General features: G+C 47.6%; 1 protein-coding gene across 1 annotated transcript in view; it reads right to left on the bottom strand.

Annotated features, from left to right (window-relative positions):
* Positions 1 to 3212: 3212 nt before the first annotated feature.
* Positions 3213 to 23792, bottom strand: part of cimap1b (ciliary microtubule associated protein 1B) — a 34077-nt gene continuing 13497 nt past the window's right edge. The window contains exons 3-6 of the mRNA XM_078553999.1: positions 12659 to 12760; positions 10565 to 10686; positions 5194 to 5334; positions 3213 to 3355 (exon numbers count right to left, since the gene is read on the bottom strand). Coding sequence (XP_078410125.1) covers positions 3266 to 3355; positions 5194 to 5334; positions 10565 to 10686; positions 12659 to 12760 — 455 coding nt within the window. The 3' untranslated portion in view covers positions 3213 to 3265. The remainder of the gene's footprint in view (positions 3356 to 5193; positions 5335 to 10564; positions 10687 to 12658; positions 12761 to 23792) is intronic.

Here is a 23792-nt window from a genome sequence, read left to right on the forward strand (position 1 = left end):
TGTGGAACTGGCCAACCCTCCCAGGCAGGGCCAGCACAGGCTCCACAGGCCAGAGGATGCCTGCCAAGGTCATCGAGGCCAACAGGACAGCAGAGTCAGCAGGCTGTCTCAGATGCCAGTGCCAGTAAGGGGGAGGGGAGAACACAGACAGAGCACCCGTAAGTGTAAATTTAAGGCACCTTTAGGCACACCATGGGTTTCTCACTGGTGCTTTTATGTTGCCCCACTTGGTGTGATGTGCAACACCTTTGTATATTTTTTTTCTGAACCAGCGGTAGTGGATGAAAGTCAATGCACGCCTGAACAGAGCGTCTGTCACCTGCTTGATACAAGTGTGGATAGCTGACTGGGAGACTCTGCAAAGATCACCCACCAACCCCTGGAAAGAGCCAGAGGCATAGAAGTTGAGGGCAGCCGTGACCATCAACGCCACTGGCATGGGGTGCCCACCCACACAGTTGGCACAGATCTCAGGGCCTATCATCTGATTGATGGAGGTGACTCTCTCCCTTGAGAGACGGAGCGTCCTGTGGTACTGCACCTCAGACATATTGAGGTAGCTGCTTTGCTGCCTGTAAACCCTGGCAGCAGGATAGAGGCGTCTTCTGCGGCCCCTTCCTCCTTTGACTTCCTGTTGGCACTACGCCCCTTGTGCCTGTGCCTCTTCTCCCAAAGGTGGCTCCCCTGGAGGCTGAATGTGCACTCCTGGCTTCCTCCCCTCTCTGGCCCTCCCTTCCTCCTCAGAGGAGGTGCCTCCAGTGTATAGCACAACTCCCATTCCCAGGCTAAGGGAAGGCTTCCTGAAAACTGCAGGCCCCAAAAGTGATCTTTACTGCAGAGTCCTGACCAGAAGCCTGTTACTCCTGTCCAAGCAGCTACGAAGAGTTTTGAAGTACTCCTGCTCACACAGGCACCTATCAGTAACTTTCACAATTAAATATCTGATACCACTCACGACCTCACTGACCCTTTTATCCCGCCTGTGGATGAGGTTTATACAAATGTCTCCTACCCGCCTGCGCGTTGCGCCCGTGCAACGTCCTGAAGATCGCACGGGCCCTGAAAAATAGCAGACAATTGCTGCCTCAAGGGCTTTAACTGGGTGATTAATTAATGGCGGGTGCGTATTGGAGAACATCGCGTGCCCACCCACCTAAATATCGCAATGGCACGCGGTGACGTTGGAACACTCGCCCAACGTCAACGGGCATCATTTTACACGTCGCCCACCCCCCCCAGAAAATTCTGGCCGATGAGTTTCTTGGGAAAATTGCCTGTCCTGTTAGGTCAGTTCAATTTTCAAACCATGTATACTTTCATTTTACATAACAAGCACAGACAGATTTTATATACATTTTTATTAGTTTTTTTTATCCACAAGAGTAAAATATAATTATGTTTCCCTCACTATAAATTTCTCCCACTCTCCTTTAAAAAAGATTCTGAGCAACCCCTCAGCCTCCAACACTCAACACTCCCCCATCCCCCCAACCACTACCAAGTTTATTTTAAATCCCCAGAATTACGAAGCACTCCCTATCACCTATGATACATCTCAGGCCTTAATACCCATAATGTACATCTGTACAGAGCAGTTTAGCTAGTCACCCATCATTACATTTACAATTATGTTTTGTAAAGTACCATCAGATTGAACATTTCACCATCTCTCTACTCAGTCCCACACATTGAGGTAGGGCTGTCTAATCTCCACTGGGGCAACTCCCTATAATCTCCCCTCAGCTTTTCCCTCTGACCTCATCTGGGGCCACATCCTCTAATCTCCACTTAGAAGATCTTTTCCCGTTTGCTACCTAGGCTTGGCTGATCTGACTCAAGGTGCCGTGAATCTCTATTTCCTTTGGCAAGAGAGTTGAAAAGAAATAGAGGCATGGGGAAGAAATAGAAGAAAATAGCACATAAACCTGTCCTGCTCAACCTCTCAAAAAATAAAAAATACCTGGAAAAACTCAGCAGGTCTGGCAGCATCGGCGGAGAAGAGTACAGTTGACGTTTCGAGTCCTCATGACCCGTCAACAGAACTAAGTAAAAATAGGAGAGGGGTGAAATATAAGCTGGTTTAAGTGGGGCGGGGGGGAAGAGAAGGGGGGGGTGGTTGTTGGGACAAGTAAGCAGTGATAGGAGGAGATAACCAAAAGATGTCACAGACAAAAGAACAAAGAGGTGTTGAAGGTGGTGATATTATCTAAAAGAATGTGCTAATTAAGAATGGATAGCAGGACAAGCAAGGTACAGATGGCTCTAGTGGGGGTCGGGTGAAATAAGACTAAAAGGGCATAAGAGGTATAGATAAATGATCGGTGGAATACATTAAAAATAATGGAAATAGGTGGGAAAAGAAAAATCTATATAAATTATTGGAAAAAACAAAAAGGAGGGGGAAGAAACGGAAAGGAGGTGTGGATGGAGGAGGGAGTTTAAGATCTGAAATTGTTGAACTCAATATTCAGTCCGGAAGGCTGTAAAGTGCCTAGTCGGAAGATGAGGTGCTGTTCCTCCAGTTTGCGTTGAGCTTCACTGGAACAATGCAAAAAGCCAAGGACAGACATGTGGGCAAGAGAGCAGGGTGGAGTGTTAAAATGGCAAGCGTCAGGAAGGTCTGGGTGATGCTTGCGGACAGACTGAAGGTGTTCTGCTCAACTTCTCACCCACCATCACCACCACCCCCCAAGACCACCTTCACTGTTGAGTCAGTAAGCCTGAATTGAATTCCATTTTGGCACCATGCCACCAGACTGCTGGACAAAGATCCTGCTTCCTCTGGGGACTTCCTTATTGCAGCCTCCAAGGAAAGTCCCCAGTAGCCAATGCAAAATAACAAGCTGAGACACATTATTACAGAGAATTCACTTGTACATTCCCTGTCCACAGTGAAAAGTCTGGTCATGTGGCCTGGGAAAGTATTGTAGAACTCCATGCTGTATCTGAAGGATGAGAAGTCGCAATAGGTTGTAGCTGTCGCTTGGATTGCTGCAGGATAAATAAGTCTGGAGGCTGCCTAGAGCCCAGGTCTGCAACTCTGACAGACCTTGCCCCCCGCCCCCAGCAGTGTTTTTATTGGGTAAACGGTGAACACCAATCTCCTAATACAGAAATCTTCCAGGTTTCACACCATACACATAGGATGAAAAAGAATCAAATGTTTAAATGAATTTTTCTTTTTAAAAGTACAATTGATATTTTTTTTGCAATTCAGGAGTGTAAGAGTGTGCTGGGGGATTGGGGCTGGCTGTGTTCTGGTCTCTCAGTCCGAGGGAGTCACAATAAGGGGTGCGAGGAACTCAGAGTGGTGGATTCCAAAGGTGTACTTGGGGTAGTGTTTATGTAAGTTCACCTGGGAAGAAATCACAAAGGATTAAATTGCTAAGTCTGTCCACATGTTATCCAGTAATGCAACATAAATAATTTCATGCTTTTGACTGAGATGATATTTAAGATACCTTCCTCCTAAATGGTGTGGAACTGAGAGCAAGGAGGTCTCATGTTCGATCACTCTCGTGAGGATTATCTGCTCACTTCACAGGGGCCTGAGCAGGGCCTGGGTCTAGGGACATGGTCAAATCTGTCATGGTCTCCCCACATTCCTGACGTAATCTGCTGAACCAGGCTACAAACATAGCAAGTGTGAACTGTAGCCAAGGACAGAAGGTGATGCCTCGTGTGGTCACCTAGCTTGCAGACACTTGAGGAAAAGTAGAAATTGGGATATATTATGCTAATTTTTCGGTAAACGAGCACAAAGAAGTCGGATTTACCAGTGCAATGACCAATATCCAATCCGCGTGGGACTCAGGCCCACTGCTAAATTCAAGGGGTTCACACTTCTGGCATCCCAGGCGGATGCTGAAAATAGCAACTTAGGTCCTGCAATTGTTCCCTCACTCCTGTTGCCCAGCTACCAAGGAATGAGCCAGTCGTAGGAACAATAGGATGCCATTCAGCCCCTCAAGGCTGTTCTGCCATTCAATAAGATCATGGCTGATCTATACCTCAACATTTACCTATTTTGGTTCTGTATTTTTTCATACCCTTGCCCAATATTGATGAACTAGTCCCCACAGCCCAACAAACAAATTCATAAACTGACTTCAAAGAGTTGTGTTTCCTGTGATGGGGAAATGCCCACAGGAGTTCAGGACTGCAGGACAGTAAATTCGTTCTCATCTGCAGAAATGATCAAGTGAAGTGAATTCCTCTCTAATCCATTGATATAATTAATTAATGAGTCCATATTCTGGTCTTGTTGCCCAGTGTTGATGGTCAGGAATCCATTGTAAGAAAAGTGTAGGCAGCAGTTTTCAATCCATCCCTCATTAAGTATGGACCCCTTGAATTTAGTATTGGGCTTAAGTCCCTCACCAACTATTCTTCATACTCCTCAATCCTTTCTCTATGCAGAAACACATGGAATCATCTTTTGATTCCACTTACATCAACCATTTCAATGTTCTTACTTGATTACTTATTCTGCAACTCAATTTCCCTTTGCATGAAAAAACTCTCTGCCCTCGATTTCCTGAATTACCTCATCTCCTGCAATTTGAACCTTTCACCCCACCTTTAGAAAACGCCTTCAGAATCCAACTCCTCTGATAAGGCCACAATTTATATATAAAAACACAAAGAAGGATTGTGACCAATTGGCCCTTCCAACACAGCACAGCTTGAGGTGGGTGTCAGTATTGCAGCCTCTGTATGAGGCCTGGGAGTTAATATCTCCTAGAACTCAGGCTCAGAGAGGCTTGCATGGTTCTGTAGCCGATTCAGCATTCCCCACCTTCCCTCCCTGATTCTCCCCCCATGTTAAAATTGTCTCTTTAGTATCAATCAGGAACGGTGATGGTGTGACCTGCTGGTGAGTCGATAGAATAATCTACCCTTTGGCAGCTAATTAACATCCAGGGTTACTATGACAACCAGTATGGGCTAATTTTAAAGACAGCCAACTGACTTTGACATGACATAAATATTATAAAGGAATGCAATACAATTTAGGCAATACAAGTGCAGATAAAAAACACTTCAAGAACAGCCCAGGAATTAGATCTATCCATACCCACAGGGCATAGGTCCAGGTGGAAGCACCAACTGATCCCTGGGGAAAGTTCAACCTAACACAGTGGGGAGGGCTTAGGGTTAAATGATAGATTCCCATTCAGAATCCCTACTTACATCTTCTGCCCTGTAACGACCTGGTCCTGGTTTCATTGTAGTGTCTTCCGGAATCAGATTGCGTTCCATTATGGTGTATTTAGGTGCTCTGGTTTTGAAGACATCAGTATCTACGTGTTTGTATGCGCATGGGCCCGGGGTCTGCAATCAAAGGTAAAAAGCCATTAAGGGCAGTCAGACAAAGTGTAGGTTGGATCGCAACTCTGACCTGAACCTCTGGTGTTAAATTGAAACCAGAGCCTAGTTTGCATTCAGCCAGGAGAGTCATCCTTTAAATATAGCAGCACAGGGGAGAGGAGCTCCACAAACAGGATGGTGACTAAGTGATGAAGTTCAAAGAGGAAAGGTATCAGTGCGCTTTCAGGACACAAAGTAGAGAATTTTGGTAGACTGGAGGTTTGTAATGTGAGTTGGTGGGTGGAATTTTCCCATGCCCCCCCCCCCACATTGGGTCTATTGGCAGGTAGGGGGTGGGGGGAGCAATCTTGAAGAAACTCAAAAATTAGTTTCACGCCAGCGTAAAATGATGGTGGGATCTTCCTTTCCCGACCGCCATGCAGGGTCGCAAATTCCTGCCTGAGGCCAACATAAAACCAATTTGCATCCCGCTAATGGGCTGCAGACGAAGGCCCAACAGGAATTGCGACCCCCCCCTCTACCCCACCCGATTGTCCGTGACGCCAGTGGGAAATCATGCCAGTCCAGAACACGTGTGGACCAACTTGGCGTGTAAAAGTCGGCACTTGCCTTAAGAAGGCCTGAGGCAGGTCACGGAGATGAGGAGAAGATGGAGGCCTCCAGCGACCGGACCCCAGAGCATCATGTGCAGCAGTGGATGGGCGGAGCATCGACCTCTCTGTGCAGCAGCATCCAGAAGGTGGTTGTTCTCGGTGCAGCAGCTTCTCCCAGGGATCAGCTCTTCAATCAGCAACTTCTCCGGGGGGTTCAGTCTTCCAGCAGCAGGTGGCAGCGAGGGTCTGTGGGGGACGATTAGACAGGGAGGAGAGGAATGAAGAGGTGGGGCAGGTGTGCAGGCTTATAAGGGGGCGGGGGAGGTTGGGGGTGGTAGGGGAAAGAGAGAGATTCAGCGGGGGTCTTGCAATGGGTGAGCTGGTATAGGGCAGGAGGGTTGGAAGGGCCATGTTGGGTTGCGGGGGGGGTAGCTGGGGGGCTTGTGCGGGTGTGAAGGGGCATGGTGGGGGGGGGGCGGAAGTGGGGCTACTGAGGGGAAAGAGGTTCAGAGGGAGGGGTCCGTACAGTCAATGGAGGATTCCTGGGGAGCACACAGAGGGTACCGATGGTAGGAGGGGATGGTGACGGTTAAAGGGGGCAGTGGGAGCTGGTAGGGTGGGAGGGTGAGGGTGCGATGATGTCATGTGAAGGGGCGCCGAGGGCTGTTGGAGGGGTTGTGGAAAGTAACGTGGATCTGGGGAATGGGAAGGATGAAGGTGGGCATGTCTATCATTAACAGGGGTGAGATTTTCAGAAGGAAAGAGACTCCTACATTTACCTGGACGGGATGGAAGGTGATGGTGGGGAGGTTGAAAGTGATTCCTCGGCGGGAGGGGGTGCAGGGGGGGGGAAGGTTGGGGCTGCGGTCAATGTTTATGGGGGGAGGATGTGGGTGGGTGACGGGGTTGGGGGGGAAAGGTGTTAGAGTGCACCTCGACTGTTACCACCATCATGGCTGATCGCAACTATGCTGAGCCTCATGGTGGAGATTTCGAGGTGTTGCATGGGAGTTGGGTCATCAGGGGTGAGATGCAGGCCATCTCAAATGGATAACTGAAGGGGAACCCCAACATGTAGTTTTTACAATGCTAGGGCCCTGAGACAGATGAGGGTGTGAAGGACAAAGGCTCAGCTTGCTAGGGAGAATTCTTGCTCATGGCTCACAGGGCCCTGGCAAAGAACTTTAGAGCTTTGCCTCTCTGCAGATGCCTGATTCCGGGGAACATGGGGTATCCCTCGGAAGATGATGGTGGGGGCGGTGGTGGGCAAAGGCTTGAGGACTATCACAAATAAACCACATCAGACATGATTAAAGTCCAAGTGAACTATATTTACAAAAGTTTCATATGTGAAATAATCATACTGCACCCATGCAACCACTTGTGAATTCAGAACTTCTTAACTTTTCTTTCCCTAACGCTTCTGCTAAGTGCTCTCCTGACATCTGCAGCAGGGGTGGGAGCAGCCTGCTGACCCGGTGGCCCGGTTGCCTTGGATGACCTTGGTGGCCACCCTCTGGACAGCTGAGGCGTGGAGGGCCCCGGCTTACTTTGGCTTTCCTGCTGTGGGGCAGCTGCCCTCTGTGGTGACTGATGATGAGGCTGTAGGGGTCACAGGCAAAGGGGATTTGGAAGGGCCGGACACCATCAGAGGGTCCTGAGTGGACATCCCAACGGTTTCCAACTGCTGCTCCTCCTCCCTTTGGATGCCCGAAGGTTCCTGTGTGACTCCTTGAGGGGAAGGGGCACCTGAAGAGAGGTTGAGGTGCCCTGACCCCCTCGAGCGTAGCCACTGCAGAAGTTTGCCCAGGGCTTCTGTGATGGAGTGCAGGTCTGTGTGCATCTCCAGCAGAATCTGCTGGACCAGGCACTCCATGGAGTCCACCAACCTCTCCATGGAGACCTCATGTGTGCACAGGTCAGAACCACTTCATCAGCCAACAGACAGACAGACAAACTTGGCTACCTTGTGTGCCACTCTATTGAGGGCCTCTGACATCTCTATCTGATTTTCCCCTGTCTCTTGCTGTCTGTCCAGTATCTCTTGGAAGGTCGGTTCCAGAGGCCCATCATTGGATCCGGATCTCACAGATGCCTCTTCCCCGGCACTCCTCCAAGTGCCTGTGAGCTTGCCTGACCCTGCTTCCTCCTGCTACGGACACGTATCTGTGCACCGCCAGATTGTGAGACCCTTCCTAAGCTAGAACTAATATCCACTGAGGTGTATGTCTCTGGTCTGGTGGAAGTGTCTGCTGTGACTACTTTACAGGTGCACTTTCTTCAGCAGTGATGTCCTCACTCCTCTCCAGGCTTGTACCAGTGCTGGACAGGGCTTCCTCAGTCTTGGGCCATGCCCTCTTCCTGGTGGCATGTGTAAGTGAGGGAGGAGTGAGTGACTGCGCTGCCTCCAACATGGAGGCACACTTGACCCTAAGGTTTCAAATGACATGCATGGATCCTTACTGGATGGCGGCCACAAGCCAATCTTTCCATCCCCAATGGACCTGTCCCACTTCACCCCTGCCAGCTGGGCTGCCCGCTCCTCAAAGTCAGTCAGTTCTTTTAATTGTGGCTGACCACCCCCCCACCCCCTCCCCACGCTCCCATCTTCTCCCTCTCTCTACTTCTCCTGTGCGAAGAGAGTAGATGGGGTTGAGAGCAATTGGGTTCCACGTACCTTTTTGACGCTCCCAGTCTTGCGAATAACCTGTGGATTGTGTGGCATGTGATTGATGCATTGCAGGCTGTGCAGAAAGGTTCTGAGCCAGCACCCTCCAGACTGGCGAGCCCATGCAGCTATCAGGATAAGGCTGGGAGAGGCAGGTCATTTGCGGTGCTTGCTGGTGCCCTCAACGCCTGAGCCATCGCTTCAATCAGCGTGGCGTCTAAGTTGCTGTCCGGGCGTGTTTTAAACATGACACCCAGGTGTGAGAGTGGGGAGCATACCAACCAGCCCCGCCCCGCTGTGAAAAATGTCGGGGAACCCTCGGCTGCATAATTAATGAGACTGGGGTCACATTTGATATCATGTGAATTCTCTGCGGCCTCCATGGCAGGAAACACTCCCCATTCCCGCCCCTGCCATGGGATTTTGTCCTGGAAGGGAAAATTCTGCTTGGTAACTTTGTCCGGTTTTAGAATGATATATTTTATATTTTTGGGGCGGAGGATTGGAGTCTGTTTTGGGAGTACTGACTTCTATCTAGATATGGACAATTTTTTGCTCCACGGACCCAGGCTTGAAGGCCTCAAAGGATTATTTAATAAGACCCAAGGTGGGTAGAGAAAAGGTACTTTTGTTAAAAAAAAGGTCAGTCTTATATTTACGTTTTTTTATATTATTCACTCTGGGAATGTGGGTGTTGCTGGCAAGGCTGGAATTTTTTGCCTTATTCCTGGTTGCCCCTGAATGTGAAGGTGGGCCTTTTTCATGAATCACTATAGCCTGGTTGTGAATGAACTGTCACAATGCTGTTTGTGAGGGAGTTTCAGTAATTTGACCCAGTCATAAAAAGATCTGGAATTGAAAGCTACTCTCAGTAATGGTGAATGTGAAACCATCATGGATTGTTGTAAAAACCCATCTGGTTCACTAATGTCCTTTAGAGAAGGAAATGTGCCATCCTTACCTGATCCAGCCTACATTTGACTTCAGACCCGCCACAATATGGTTGACTCTTAACTGCCCTCTGCAATGGCCTAGCAAGATACTCAGTTCAAGGGTAATTAGGGATGCGCAACAAATGCTGGCCTTGCCAGCAATGCTCCCATCCCAAGAAATAATAAAAAAAACGATGAAGGAATGACGATATATTTTTAAGTTAGGATAGTGGGTGACTTAAAGGGGAACTTGCAAGGTGGTGGTGTTCCTATGCACCTGCTGCCTTTGCCCTTCCAGGTGGGAGAGATCACAGGTTTGGGACCTTATCAGGTCCCATTGAAACATCCTAAAAGTGCTTTACATTAAATTAATTACAAATGGAGTGAATTTTATGGAGCAAAATGCAGCAGCCATTTTAGGCACAAGGAAATCCCACAAACGGCAATGACCAGTTGAACAGGTTGTGGGAGAGATGTTGACTAGGACATTGGGAGAGCTTTTGCTCTTTGAATGGTGCTGTGGGATCATTAACATCCACCCAAACAGGTGGGTCCTTGGCTTTACAGTCTCATTGAGAGCAGAGCACCCTCTAACACACTCCCTAAGCCCCTGTCAGGCAATTTGGGCTGGGGGAGGGAACATCCTGGACAGCTGAGGTCCAACGTATCCTGATGGGACACTCCTCTTTCTCCTGACCCAATACCTGAAGAAACTGAGCTCACTTGACCTCTTCTTGCCCTGTCTTCGGTTCCTGGCAGTTTTAGCCTGATAATGATGAAGCCCAGCACTCAGGGATGAGGTTACAATCACAGATCGGAGCCTGATTTGTGGGGGGGGGACATTTTACACTGGAACTGGCCAGATTTAGGGGTGGGGTATGGAGTGGGCAAAGTCCCGCACACCATTTTAATGTTTCTCCCACACCATAACCTTCCAAACCCTCGCATGGTTTCCATCAGATGGGCCGAGTTAAAATTGAGGACTGATCCCAAAAGGGAAATAGGCCTTGACCCCATGTCCCAGACTTGAGTTCACTTACCTTCACAGTGTTATTAAGCATGCTACCAAATGTAGTTTTCTGCGAGATAGAGTAGGCAGGCGCTGCTCTCAGATGTGGGATTTTCGGCCCCAACACTGCCACATCTTTGTATCGTGCAGGCCCTAGAGTGCAGAAAAGGAGACAGAGCTAAGCTGAGCCATTCATGTGGCCCACAGTGTCCAGGCTGGTCCAGGTCAGAAGAGCTGGATTTCAGACAATAACATTCAGGAGCCGAATTGATGCTTAACCAGAGGGCTGAGCCTCTGAGTGCCTCTCAGAGATAGAATCTGACAGCGCAGAAGGCAGCCATTTGCCCATCGCACTCAGTGCTGGCTTTTGGAAAGAGCTATCCAAATAGTCACGTTGCTATTTCCCCACAACCCCCCAAATTTTTCCTTTTCATGTATTTATCCAGTTCCTTTGTGGAAGTTGTTATTAAAACTGTTTCCACTACCCTTTCAGGCAGTGCTTTTCAGATCTTCATTCCTTGCTGTATAAAAAAAAAACATTTTCCTCAACTCATCCCAGTTCTTTTGGCAGTTATTTTAAATCTGTGTCCTTTGGTTATGGACCCTTAAGCCACTGGAAACAGTTTTCCTGACTCCAGCAGAAGCCTTCATTAATTGGAACACTCCTGTAAGATCTACCTTAAATCTTCTCTGCTCTCAGGTAAACAACCACAATCTTCTCCACCAAGTTTCACCCCAAGTTCACCACAGATTTTCAGCAGGGAACCTCCTTACCACCAGGAAGCCGTTCAAATATGACAGTGATTAAAATTGGTTCCAGCAGGGAGACCTCCTCTTGTGGTGAGCAGCGGGGACACCTCCTTAAAAGGGTTTGTTCAGTGGTGAGATTACCTCTTTAAACTCTGTTGTGCCAATGGAGAGCTGAGCTCAGAACACACACACATGTGAAAGCGTTTAATTGTCACAGATACCTGTCAGAGGCAGACCAGCTTAGGCAGTGGGGTAGCGGGGAGTGGATTTGGGTGGGCGAGGAGTGCAGGCAGGGTGAGTGCCAAATGTGCCTGATCTTGGCAGGGTGAGGTTCCACGTAGACTGTCAACTGTGTCCCCTGACCCCACCCCAACTTTGAATTGAATGGGAAGCGGCAGCTGGTCAGAGGGCGGGAATAGGTGCACATTGGCAAGAAAGCAAATCATGGGGTGGGGAAGAGGGGAGGGTGGTAGGCTGGAGTAGGGGAGACCTTAAGTTTCCACCTGGAGTCTGGAGGACAAACCTGCTCCTCAGTCAAAAACCTAAAGTACTTGTTTAGGCGTCCTTTGGTCACAGGCGCACTCCAGCTTGACCCAGGTTTATCCTATGGATTGGAGTTAAAATGACAGTCAGGCTGAAAGGGCATGAATCTGAGTGACAGGGACTGAGAGTGAGTGACAGGACTGAGGGAGTGAGTGTGAGCGACAGGGACAGAGGGAGCGAGTGATGGGACTGAGGAAGTGAGTGTGTGATGGGGATTGAGGAAGTGAGTGTGAGCAATGGGGACCGAGGGAGCGAGTGTGATTGATGGGGTCTGAGGGAGTGAGTGATAGGACTGAGGGAGTGAATGATAGGAAGTGAGGAAGCGATTCTGAGAGGCAGGACTGAGGGTTAGTGACGGGTCTGAGGGAACAAGGGTGAATGATGGGGTCTGAGGGAGTGAGTGACGGGACTGAGGGGCGGGTGAGTGACAGGGAGTGAGTGATGGGACTGAGGGAGTAAGTGTGAGTGATGGGAAGCCCTAAATCCTAAATGAGGGACTCTTCATTGCCACGAATTTGAACGAGACAAAGATAAGGATAAATTACTTATCATGTAGCAGAGACACCTACAACGACTCGACGAACTTCCTGTAAACCTTAAGACTTTGTTCACCTTTGAAATTTAATACATTTTAATCTTCATTAGGATAGACTTTTAGGGATTGTCAAAGACTATTTCAGCAACATTGTATTCAACTTCAGAGCCAATCAGATTTTGGGAAATGGGCTTCATTATTGGTAGCAACCATCCAGAGAGCAGAAATATATAAGACCGATAATTTGCGTTGAATATTAACGATCATGGGATACGTTCCGAGCACCAATTACTGTACCTGGGCTTTCATTCATTTTAAAGCCGACGGTTCTCAGTGCGATGGAGTAGGCCGGTACACTGTGATGAACTAATCGATCTGCTTCATGTACCCTGTAATTTGCTGCTCAGAGAAACAGAAAGGTGAAAGGTTGCTTAACAATTGGTGCCTCTTCCTCACATGTAACTTAAACAGCAACTTGTATTTATATAGCACCTTCAACATAGTAAAATGCCCCAAAGTGCTTCACTGGAGTGTTTTCAAACAAATTTGGCCTTGAGCCACATAAAGCTATGTTGGGTCAGCGACCAAAAGCTTGGTTAAAGGGGTGGATATTAAGCACCATTTCGTAGAGGAGGAAGTGGAAGAGAGGATTAGAGCAGAAGTCCAGATTTTAGGGTGAGGCTTGCAATCATTAATTATGGAGCAATAGACGTCAGGGAAGAGAAAGAGGTAGTTTATTTATGTGTAACCTAAACAATTCACATGGTTAAGAATAAAGTGGATGACGTGGGCAATGTTGTAACATTCAGATTAGGAAACACAGTTCATTTCTGGGAAAGGGTAAAAACCACAAACTCCTGCCAGTCTCCCCCTCTCAAATACCAAACAAGTAACATACTTTCTGTTTTCAACATGTTTTTTAATATTAATTCATGGGATGTGGGCATCACTGGCTAGGCCATCATTTATTGCCCAAACCTAATTGCCCTTGAGAAGGTGCTACTGAGCTGTCTTATTGAACTGCCGCAGTCTGTGTGACGTAGATACGCCAAAATGCTGTTAGGGAGGGAGTTCCAGGATTTTGACCCAGAGACAGTGCAGGAACGGCTACATATATCCAAGTCAGGATGGTGAGTGACTTGGAGGGAACTTCCAGGTGGTGGTATTCCCATCTGTCCACTGCACCTTGTCCTTCTGGGTGGTAGTGGTCATGTGTTTGGAAGGTGCTGTCTATGGAGCCTTGGTGAGTTTCTGCATTGCATTTTGTTGATGATATACACTGCTGCCACTGTGCGTCGGTGGTGGAGGGAGTGAATGTTTGTGGATGGGGTGCCAATCAAGCGGGCTGCTTTATCCTGGACAGTGTCAAGCTCCTTGAGTGTTTTGGGAGCTGCACTCATCCAGCCAAGTGGAGCGTATTCCATCACACTCCTAACTTGTGCCTTGTAGATGGCGGACAGGCTTTGGGGAGTCAGGAGGTGAGTTATTTGCTGCAGGATTCCTAGCCTCTGACCTGCTCTTGTAGCCACAGTATTCATATGGCTAGTCCAGTTCAGTTTCTGGTCAATGATAAACCCCAGGGTGTTGATAGTGGAGGATTCAGTGATGATAATGCCATTGAACATCAAGAGGCAATGGTTAGATTCTTTCTTGTCATAGGTGGTAATTGCCTGGCACTTATGTGACGCGAATGTTACTTGCCACTTGTCAGCCCAAGCCTAAATATTGCCCAGGTTGTGTTGCGTTTGGACATGGACTGCTTCTGTATCTGAGGAGTCACGAATGGTGCTGAACATTTAGCAATCATCAGTGAACATTGTGCAATCATTGGCGAACAGAGCTTATGATGGAAGGAAGGTCATTGATGAATCAGCTGAAGATGGTTTGGCCAAGGATACTCCTGCAGTGATGTCCTAGAACTGAGATGATTGACCTCCAACAACCACAACCATCTTCCTTTGTGCTAGGTATGACTCCAACCAGTGGAGAGTTGTCCACCTGATTCCCACTGACTCCAGTTTTGCTAGGGCTCCTTGATGCCACACTCAGTGGAATGCTGTCTTGATGTCAAGGGCAGTCACTCTCACCTCATCTATGGAGTTCAGCTCTTTTGTCCATGTTAGAACCAAGGCTGTCATGAGGTCAGAAGTTGAGTGACACTGGCGAAACCCAAACTGAGGATCAGTGAGCAGATTATTGTTAATCAAGTGCCATTTGATAGAACTGTTGATGACCCCTTCCATCACTTTACTGACGTTTGAGAATAGACTGATGAGGCGATAATTGGCTGGGTTGGATTTGTCCTACTGTTTGTATACAATACATACCTGGGCAATTTTCCACAGTCCCAGGTTATTACAAAAGTATAATAATTTTCATAACATTTTTCTGGTTTATTGCAAAATAGGTTTATGGGGGTAAGTAGTTGGGTCTGTCTATGTGTGTGATTTAATTACATTTGAAGTCAAATAGACTGCAAGCTTGAACTAAGCAAAAGAAGCTCGGTGCTTGACATGCTAATGAGTAAACATGGATGCTGATTTAGCACGTAAGGTATGAATGGAATGAGCATTTTTAGATAGATGAAGATTTAGATTTGAATTTCAGTGGGATTTTAGGTTGTTTACAGATAGCCAGATAAGCAAGGCTGAGGAATGTGTTTATTTTTCCCAAAGGTTACTGACAATAAATAGCAACATGAACTTTTTTATATTGTGAGGAAAGTAAAGTTCCAAAGACACATAGAAACAATGGAATTTACATATGAAAAAGGGGGAAACATATATAAAGGAGAATGAGGCTATGTATCAGGGGAAGGCATTGTGAGATCTAACAGAAATATGTGAAGTAGCCTTGATGAAGCCTCCAGCATTTGTGTAGAAGCCTGCTGTCTACAGAATCTGGAGCTGGAGAAAGCCATTTTGAATTCTACAGTCCAAGGTATTGTGTTAATTTGCTGGATCTGTTTAAAATCTCTTTTGCCTTAAAGGGTGTGTAACTGGGAGTCAGATTAATTTTTAGGAGTTATTATAGTAGTAATTTGTAGTTCTATGTTTGTGCTTGAAATCTTCTCTTGTTAATAAATATTTTAATTTAGCTTTTTTTTAAATCTCTAAAAGTCTTGGCGGTCTTATTACTTCTGAATTCAGTGCACGCATCTCAAAATAAATACAAATTTCAAAACCATTGTGATAGCGCGATCAAGTTTCCCTCATGGATTTGATCTGCTTTGCACACGTTATCTGTCACATCATAACAGGGTAGATGCCAGTGTTGTAGCTATACTGGAACAGCTTGGCTGGGGGTGCGGCAAGTTCTGGAGCACAAGTCTTCAGTATTATTGCCAGAATATTGTCAAGGCCCATAGCCTTTGCAGTATCCAGTGCCTTTAGCCGTTTCTTGATATCACATGGAGTGAATCGAATTGGCTGAAGACTGGCATCTGTGATGGTGGGAACCTCTGGAGGAGGCCGAGATGGATCATCCACTTGGCACTTCTGGCTGAAGATTGTTGTGAATGCTTCAGCCTTATCTTTTGCACTGATGTGCTGGGCTCCTCCATCATTGAGGATGAGGATATTTGTGGAGCCTCCTCCAGTGAGTTGTTTAATTGTCCACCACCATTCACGACTGGATGTGGCAGGATTGCAGAGCTTAGATCTGATCTAAGATTGGTTGTGGAATCGCTTAGCTCTGTCTACCGCTTGCTGTTTGGTACACAACTAGTCCTGTGTGTAGCTTCACCAGGTTGTCACTTCATTTTTAGGTGTGCCTGGTGCTGCTCCTGGCATGCCCTGCTGCACTCTTCATTGAACGGTCGCTTTGGCAGGATGAATGAAATGCCGGCCCCTCACGACAGGCCTCTGGGTATTCACCCCCGCAGCAGACACACCAGCTACAAAGCGTGAGGCCGTCAGCTTCTCCTGCATATGGGAGGAGTGAGTGTGAGCCCAGGATACTTACTGACCCCTCAGCAGAACTCAGAGTCATGGTGCTGTTGAGGACCTGTCAGAGCTAATGGCACTGGCCACAATGGCCAGCAGTGTTTTATCTCTCTCTCTTTCATGCTTGCAAGAAAAACGGGTTAGCAATGCCTGAGAAAGGGTCCAGACAGGAGGAAGGGTTCCCATTCCACACGTCATCACTGCCATGGAAGAGGAAGCCATGGACATTGCCAGTGTTGCTGACCACGAGCAAATTGGGAAAGGCGAGATATGCATCCCTGGTGGAGAGGGGGAAGAGAAACTGGAATGCATACTCCTCAGCACTCCAGGCCGCTGACAGCATGCTGAAGTCTCAGTTGCATTGTGAAGCCTCAGCACTGCAGAGGCTTCTACTCTTCATGACTACTTCTCATGATCTTTCCATGTCTCTGCCACAGCTTCACACGTTCAGGCAGAGGACAGATTGCTGTTTGTGCATTGGGCCAATCACTGCTTGTAGAGATATCAGACTGTCACGCAATCACAGAATTGTTACAGTGTAGAAGGAGGCCACTCGGCCCATCATGCCTGCACCGGCTCTCTGAGCATTTTATTTGAGTACCAATCTCTTGCATTTTCCCTGTAACCCTGTACATTGTTTCTATATAGATAACCATCCAATGCCCTCTTGAATGCCTCAGTTGAACCTGCTTCCACCACACTTCCAGGCAGTGCATTCCAAACCCTAACAACTCGCTGTGTGAGAAGTTTTTTCTCACCTCGCACTTGTTTCTTTTGCATCTGGTTCTCGATCCATTTACAAATGGGAACAGTTTCACCCTATCTATTCTATCCAGGCCCTCATTATTTTGAAACCTTCTATTAAGTCTCCTCTCAGCCTTCTTCTCTTCAAGGAAAACAGTCCCAACTTCTCCAATCTTTCCTCATAACTGAAGTGTCTCATCCCTGGAATCATTCTCGTAAACCTCTTCTGCACTCTCTCCAATGTGTTCCACATCCTTCCTATAGTATGGCACCCAGAACTATACACAATACTCCAGTTGAGGTCTAACCAGTGTATTATATAAGTTCATCATAACCTCCTTGCTCTAGTACTCTATGTCCCTATTAATGAAGGCTAGAATACTGTATGCTTTAGAAGTAGCTCTCCATACCTGTCCTACCACCTTTTAATGACTTATGTACATATACACCCAGGTGTCTCTGCTCTTGCACATCCTTTAGAATAGTATCCTTTATGTTATACTGTCTCTCCATGTTCTTTGTACCAAGGTGTATCACCTCACACTTCTCCGCATTTAACTTCATCTACCACCTATCTGCCCACTCCACCAATGTGTCAATCTCCTTTTGAAGTTTTACACTGTCCTCCTCACATTTTACAATTTTCCCAAGTTTTGTATCATCCGCAAATGTTGAAATTGTCCCCTGCACATGAAGATCGCAATCATTTATACATACCAGGAAGAGCAAGGGTCCCAATGCCAATCCCTGGGGAATTCCATTACAAACCTTCTTCCAGTCTGAAAAATACCCATTAGCCATTACTCTCTGTTTTCTATCCCTCAGCCAATTCTGTATCCACGTTGCTACTGTCCCTTTTATTCCATGACCTATAACTTTCCTCACAAGTCTATTGTGTGGCACTGTATCGAACGCCTTTTGGAAGTCCATATAATGGCCTTACCCTTATCAACCATCTCTGTTATCTCTTCAAAAAACTCCAGCAAATTAGTTAGACACGATTTTCCTTTAACAAATCCGAATCAATTCAAATTTTTCCATGTGACTATTAATTCTATCTCAAATAATTGTTTCTAGAAGTTTCCCCACCACTGAAGTTAAACTGACTGGTCTGCAATTGCAGGGCAGATCTTTACAATCTTTTTTGAATAAGGGTTTGCAATTCTCCAGTCCTCTGGCATCTCCCCCGAATCCAGGGATCATTGAAAGATTATTGCCAGTGCCTCTGCAATTTCCACTCTCACTTCCTTCAATATTCCTGGATGCATCTCACCTGCTCCCGGTGCCTTATCAACTTTAAGTGCCGACAGTTTATCCAATATTTCCTCCTTATCAATTTTAAACCCTTCTAGTGACTGAGTTTCCTCCTCTGTCACCATGGCCTGGGCAGCATCTACCTTGTAGGTAAAGACAGATGCAAAGTATTCATTTAACCTCTCAGCCATGCCTCTTGCCTCTATGTGTAAATCCCCTTTTTGGTTCCTAATCAGCCTTACTCCTCCTTTTACCATCCCCCCACCCCCCCCTTTTTACTATTGATGTGCTTATAGAATACTTTGGGATTTCCTTTTTTGTTAGCTACCAGTCTTTTTTCATAATCCCTCTTTGCTCCTTGTGCTTGCTTTTTATATCTCTTCTGAACCTATATTCAGCTTGATTCTCAGTTGTATTTGCTGCCTGACACCTGCCGTGGGGAAACTTTTTTTTCTTTAACTCAATTTCTATCTCCTTTGTCATCCAGGGAGCTCTGGATTTGTTTGTCCTACTCTTCCCTTTTGAGGGAACATTCCTTGACTGTGTCCAAACCATCTCCTCTTTGAAGGTAGCCCATTGTTCAGCTACTGTTTTTCCCGCCAACCTTCAGTTCCAGTCTATCTGGTCCAGCTCCGTTCTTGCCGCATTGAAGTCCGCTCTCTGCCAGTTGATTATTCTTACTCTGGATTGACTAATATCCTTTTCCACCGTCATCCTAAACCTTATGATACAATGATTACTGTCCCCTAAATGTTCCCCTACTGTCATTTGATCTACTTGCCCCGCCTCATTCCCAAGAACCAGGTCCAGCAGTGCCTCCTTCCTTGTTGAACTGGACACATACTGCTGTAGGAAATTCTCCTAAACACAATCTAGGAATGCTTGTCCCTCACTGCCCCTTACACTGCCACTTTTCCCAGTCTATATACGGGTAATTAAAGTCCCCCATTATAACTACCCTACAATGTTTACACTTCTCTGTAATTTCCTTGAAGATTTGTTCCTCTATATCCTTCCCACTAGCTGGTGGTCTGTACATTACACCGAGCAATGTAATTGCACCCTTCTTATTCCTTAGCTCTAGCCAAATCAAATCTGTCCCCGAATCCTCTGACACATCCTCTTTCTCCAGTACTGCAATACTTTCCTTAACCAAAAATGCTACCCCTCCTCCTTTTTTCCCTTTCCTATCTTTTCTGAACGCTTTGTAACCAGGAATGTTTAACACCTAGATCTGCCCTTCCTTAAACCAGGTCTCTGTCATCGCCACAACATCACAATCCCACAAGGCAATCTGTGCCTGTAACTCTCCAATTTTATTAACTATACTCCGTGCATTCACAAACTTGCAGTGTAACCCTGAATTAGACTTCATTACTTGCTCCCTTACTTCGACTCCATCTATTAACTTACTATTCTCTATTTTAGCGCTATCTGCCCCTCCCAGTGTTCCGTGCACCCTGGTATTACTTTCTAATATTCTCTCCTGGTTCACACACCCCTCCTGAGTTAGTTTAAAACCGCCCCAACAGCACCAGCAAAACGACCCGCAAGGAACTCAGTCCCAGCTCTGTCCAGATGCAACCCATCTCCACCAGAGCCAGTCCCAGTGTCCCAGGAATCTAAAGCCCTCCCTCCTGCACCATCTTTCCAGCCATGTGTTCATCTGTCTTATCTTGCTATTTCTGTACTCACTTGCACGTGGCACTGGGAGTAATCCGGAGATTACTACTTTAGAGGTCCTGCTTGCTAATTTTCTACCTAGCTCCATGAATTCCAATTGCAGGACCACATCTCTGTTCCTACCTATGTTGTTAGTACCAATGTGGACCTCGATCTCTGGCTGTTTGCCCTCCCCCACAAGAATGTCCTGCAGCCATTCTGTAATGTCCTTGACCCAAGCACCAGGGAGGCAACAAACCATCCCGGAGTCACGTTGATAGCCGCAGAAACGCCTGTCTGTTCCCCTAACTAAAGAATCCCCTATCAGTACTGCCCTTCCACTCTTCTTCCTCCCCCCCTGTACAGCTGGGCCACCCGTGGTGCCACGGGCTTGGCTCTTGCTACGCTCCTCCAAGGATCCATTGCCCTTACCGATATGCAGAATGGAGAAATGGTTAGAGGGTGGGACCTCTGGGGACTCCTGCACTACCTGCCTGTTTCTCCTGGACTGCCTGGTTACCCCTAACTTGCGGTGTGACCACCTCTCTGAATGTGCTATCCACGTAGTTCTCTATCTCACGGATGCACCTCGATGACTCCAGCCGCTGCTCAAGCTTGTGCAGCCGGTGACACTCCCTGCACCTGGGCTCGTCTGGGTCCCAAGAAATGTTCACGACTCCCCACATAACACAGGACGGGCATCCTTAACCTTAAAGTTTTAAATCACTTAAACTTTTAAATCCCACTTAATAAACCTTACTAAAAAGTACAGTTCCTACTTTATTCTAAACCTTGGGAATAGAATAAACCTTAAACATTTACTAGACACTGACCGGATACTCACCAAACAGCTAGCTTCTTCTTCAACCAATCAAATTGATTCTTTCCTGTGATGTCACAATTGTTTGTTTTTCCCTCTCCTTTCGAGCTCAGCATGAGTCGGTTCTGAGCAGCTGACGGGTCCACCTCACCGACTGCTCTTCCCACAGGTGAGTGATGTAGGCCGCGCGCCACAGGCTGTATTTATTTTCTCTCCGCTCTGTGTATCTCCTGCAGGTCTGTCTCTCCAACTGCTCTTCCCAAAGGTGAGTCACACCTTATAAGTGCACGCACCACCAGCACTGATACAGTCAGCTAGCTGGATCCTTGTGTGCCATTAGATAAGGTGGCACTGGGTAATGTCACAAGTGTGCAGGAGGTGATGGAGGGAGAGGGAAGACTGCCACAGCCACGCTCAGCTGGACATAGATGCAAGTCCTCGGGAGTTACAGGAAAGGAGGCTCTACTTGGGTCGCCAGCAACAGATGTGCTCCCATGTGCTGGAGTTCCCTGAGGTGATACGTGAGAATGGGCTAAGAAAGGAGGAGACCATGCAGCTCATGTGCAACATGGCTCAGGGTTTGGAACACATGAGCTCCATCATTGAGGAAGTGATCAACCTCATGGAGGGCCATATATGACAGAACTTGGACTGCATGGAGGAATTGCACACTGATGTTCAGGGGACCCATACCATATAAAGCAGCATGGACCAGTCAGTGGCACTGATAGCACAGGGAGTCTGGTGAGAACGCCAGTTGTGCCCAGCTGGTGCTCCCCTCCAGCCATCCACAACGCCATTCACAGGTTGAGGCTGTCACGGAGGAGGATGAGGGTGTTGCCCCTCATGTGGCACCATCATCATCATTGGCCTACTTGGCCCCTCTGCAGCAGGGCCCAGCGATGGAGGCTGCCCTTGCATCGACACAGGTGCAGAAACCTCAGGAGGTGCCCTCACTGGTACCTCCGTGACGAGGACAACCGCCACGTGCCACAGGCAGAGACGTGTGAGCAGGCTGCCTCTACCTCCTCTGAGGCCTCAAGGGGAGCACCGCGTAGAAGTGGCCGAGAACTCTGCTGCGTCAGGTAAGGCACTGAGTGGGTCACTGTGCTATATTTCACCTGAGACTTTCCTACGATTTTCCTCTTTTTGAACACCAAGTAAACATTGACACATGAAACCAGACATGTGAGCCTCATTTTATTAATGGCAAGATAAAAAAGGAGAGGTGAAGCAATGAAGGGGAGCACGGCTCCTTGAATGGGGATAGTAAAACCTCTGCACAGATCTGCATCCTTCATTGACGGTAAGAGGATCTGTTCAAGGTTGCATCTTCACTGGAAGTGTTAGCACAGGCAGAGTAAGTTCTAGACCATGCCCTTCCTCCTGGGTCAGAGGGGCTCAACGCTGAAACGTGCATAGGTCAGACGATCCCTGATGTTGACAACGTTCTGACGAGGTCCTCGAGCTGCTCTCCATGCTCTATCGGTAGCCATCAGAGTCACTGTGAACTTGAACCCCTTCACCTCTGGCCCCTTGCAAGGATCAGCTGCGGACCTTGGTGGCATTTCACAAATGGCTGCACCCCATTGCATCTCGCAGTGCCCTACCTACAAGCAGGGCAGTGCATACAATTTCAGGCAGATGTGAGTTTGCAGGGCGGTGGGTTTTGTTTCCATCACTGAATTCCTTCAGGTACAGGACATCATCTATTGCACCCATGTGGCCATCAAGGCACTGAGTGAATGGCCAGTGGGATTCAACAACAGGAAGGGCTTCCACTCTCTCAATATCTGAACCACAACAAGAGCTTCCTGATGTGTGCACTCACTTTCCTGTCAACCACCATGACTTCTCCATCCTCCAGCAATGCAGGGTTCCATGGTTCTTCATTCCAACTCCAACACCTCCCCCACTGGTCCTCCCGCAATCTCTATGGATGGATTCTACAGGACAATGGATACCCCTTGGAGAGATGGCTATAGAACCATAGAACACTACAGCACAGAAAACAGGCCATTCGGCCCTTCTAGTCTGTGCTGAAATATTATTCCGCTAATCCCATTGATCTGCACCCAGTCCATAACCCTCCAGACCTCTCCCATCCATGTATCTATCCAATTTACTCTTAAAACTTAAGAGTGAGCTCGCATTACCACGTAACCACCCCTCTATGAGAACCCAAGAAGTAGGCACAGAGGTGATACAACTGCAGCCACCTGCTCACTAGTACCAGTGCTGAACAGGCCATCAGGGCACTAAAAATGTGGTTCCAGTGCCTGAATCAATCAGTAGGTGCCCTACATTACACTTGCTCCTTGTGGTGGTCTGCTGTGCTCTCCATAACATGGCCCTCCAGAGAGGTGTGAACCTTGAAACAGTGATGTGCTGGACCAACATAGCTCATTAGAGGAGGAGGAGGAAGAGGAGGAAGATGCAGAACGTGGAGGTGCTCTGGCTGCACAGGGAGGTGGCTGGGCTCAGCATGGGGCTTGAGGGTCTCATCAGTCTTCCACATCAGGGGCATAAATCTGTGACCATTTGCCTGGAGAGTTGTAGCCTCCTGCGGCCCTGGTTCTCCGAAATGTCCAAGTAGCTCCATCTTCGGTGGTAGATCCTATGCTGAGGGTATGGCATCCTTTGCCTTCCTGCTGCTGATCCCTCTCCATTGCCCTCCTGTGCTCAGGACTCTGCCTTTCCTGGAAAGGATGTTGCTCCCCATCGACACCAGACCCAAAATCTGAGAGTCGTGCTCCCACTTTCAATGGCTGCCTTCCTGTGCTCTGCCCAGCATGCAGCCTGTGCACCCCCAACTAAATCTCAATATGTCCCTCCGCAAGCTCTCAATTATCTCTCTATTGGACTCATTAGTAGGATCAAGTGGGTTCTTGGCATCGGCCTATCCCTCATCTTGATAAACTTTGCCAGCAATGGGAACAGTGACGAGAAACCAGCACAGGCTGGCACCACTATTTTCATCACCTGCCCGCCTTCAATCCCACCCTTG

This window comes from Cetorhinus maximus, chromosome 12, assembly GCF_964194155.1.
Source record: "Cetorhinus maximus chromosome 12, sCetMax3.hap1.1, whole genome shotgun sequence".
Taxonomy (NCBI): Eukaryota; Metazoa; Chordata; class Chondrichthyes; order Lamniformes; family Cetorhinidae; genus Cetorhinus; species Cetorhinus maximus.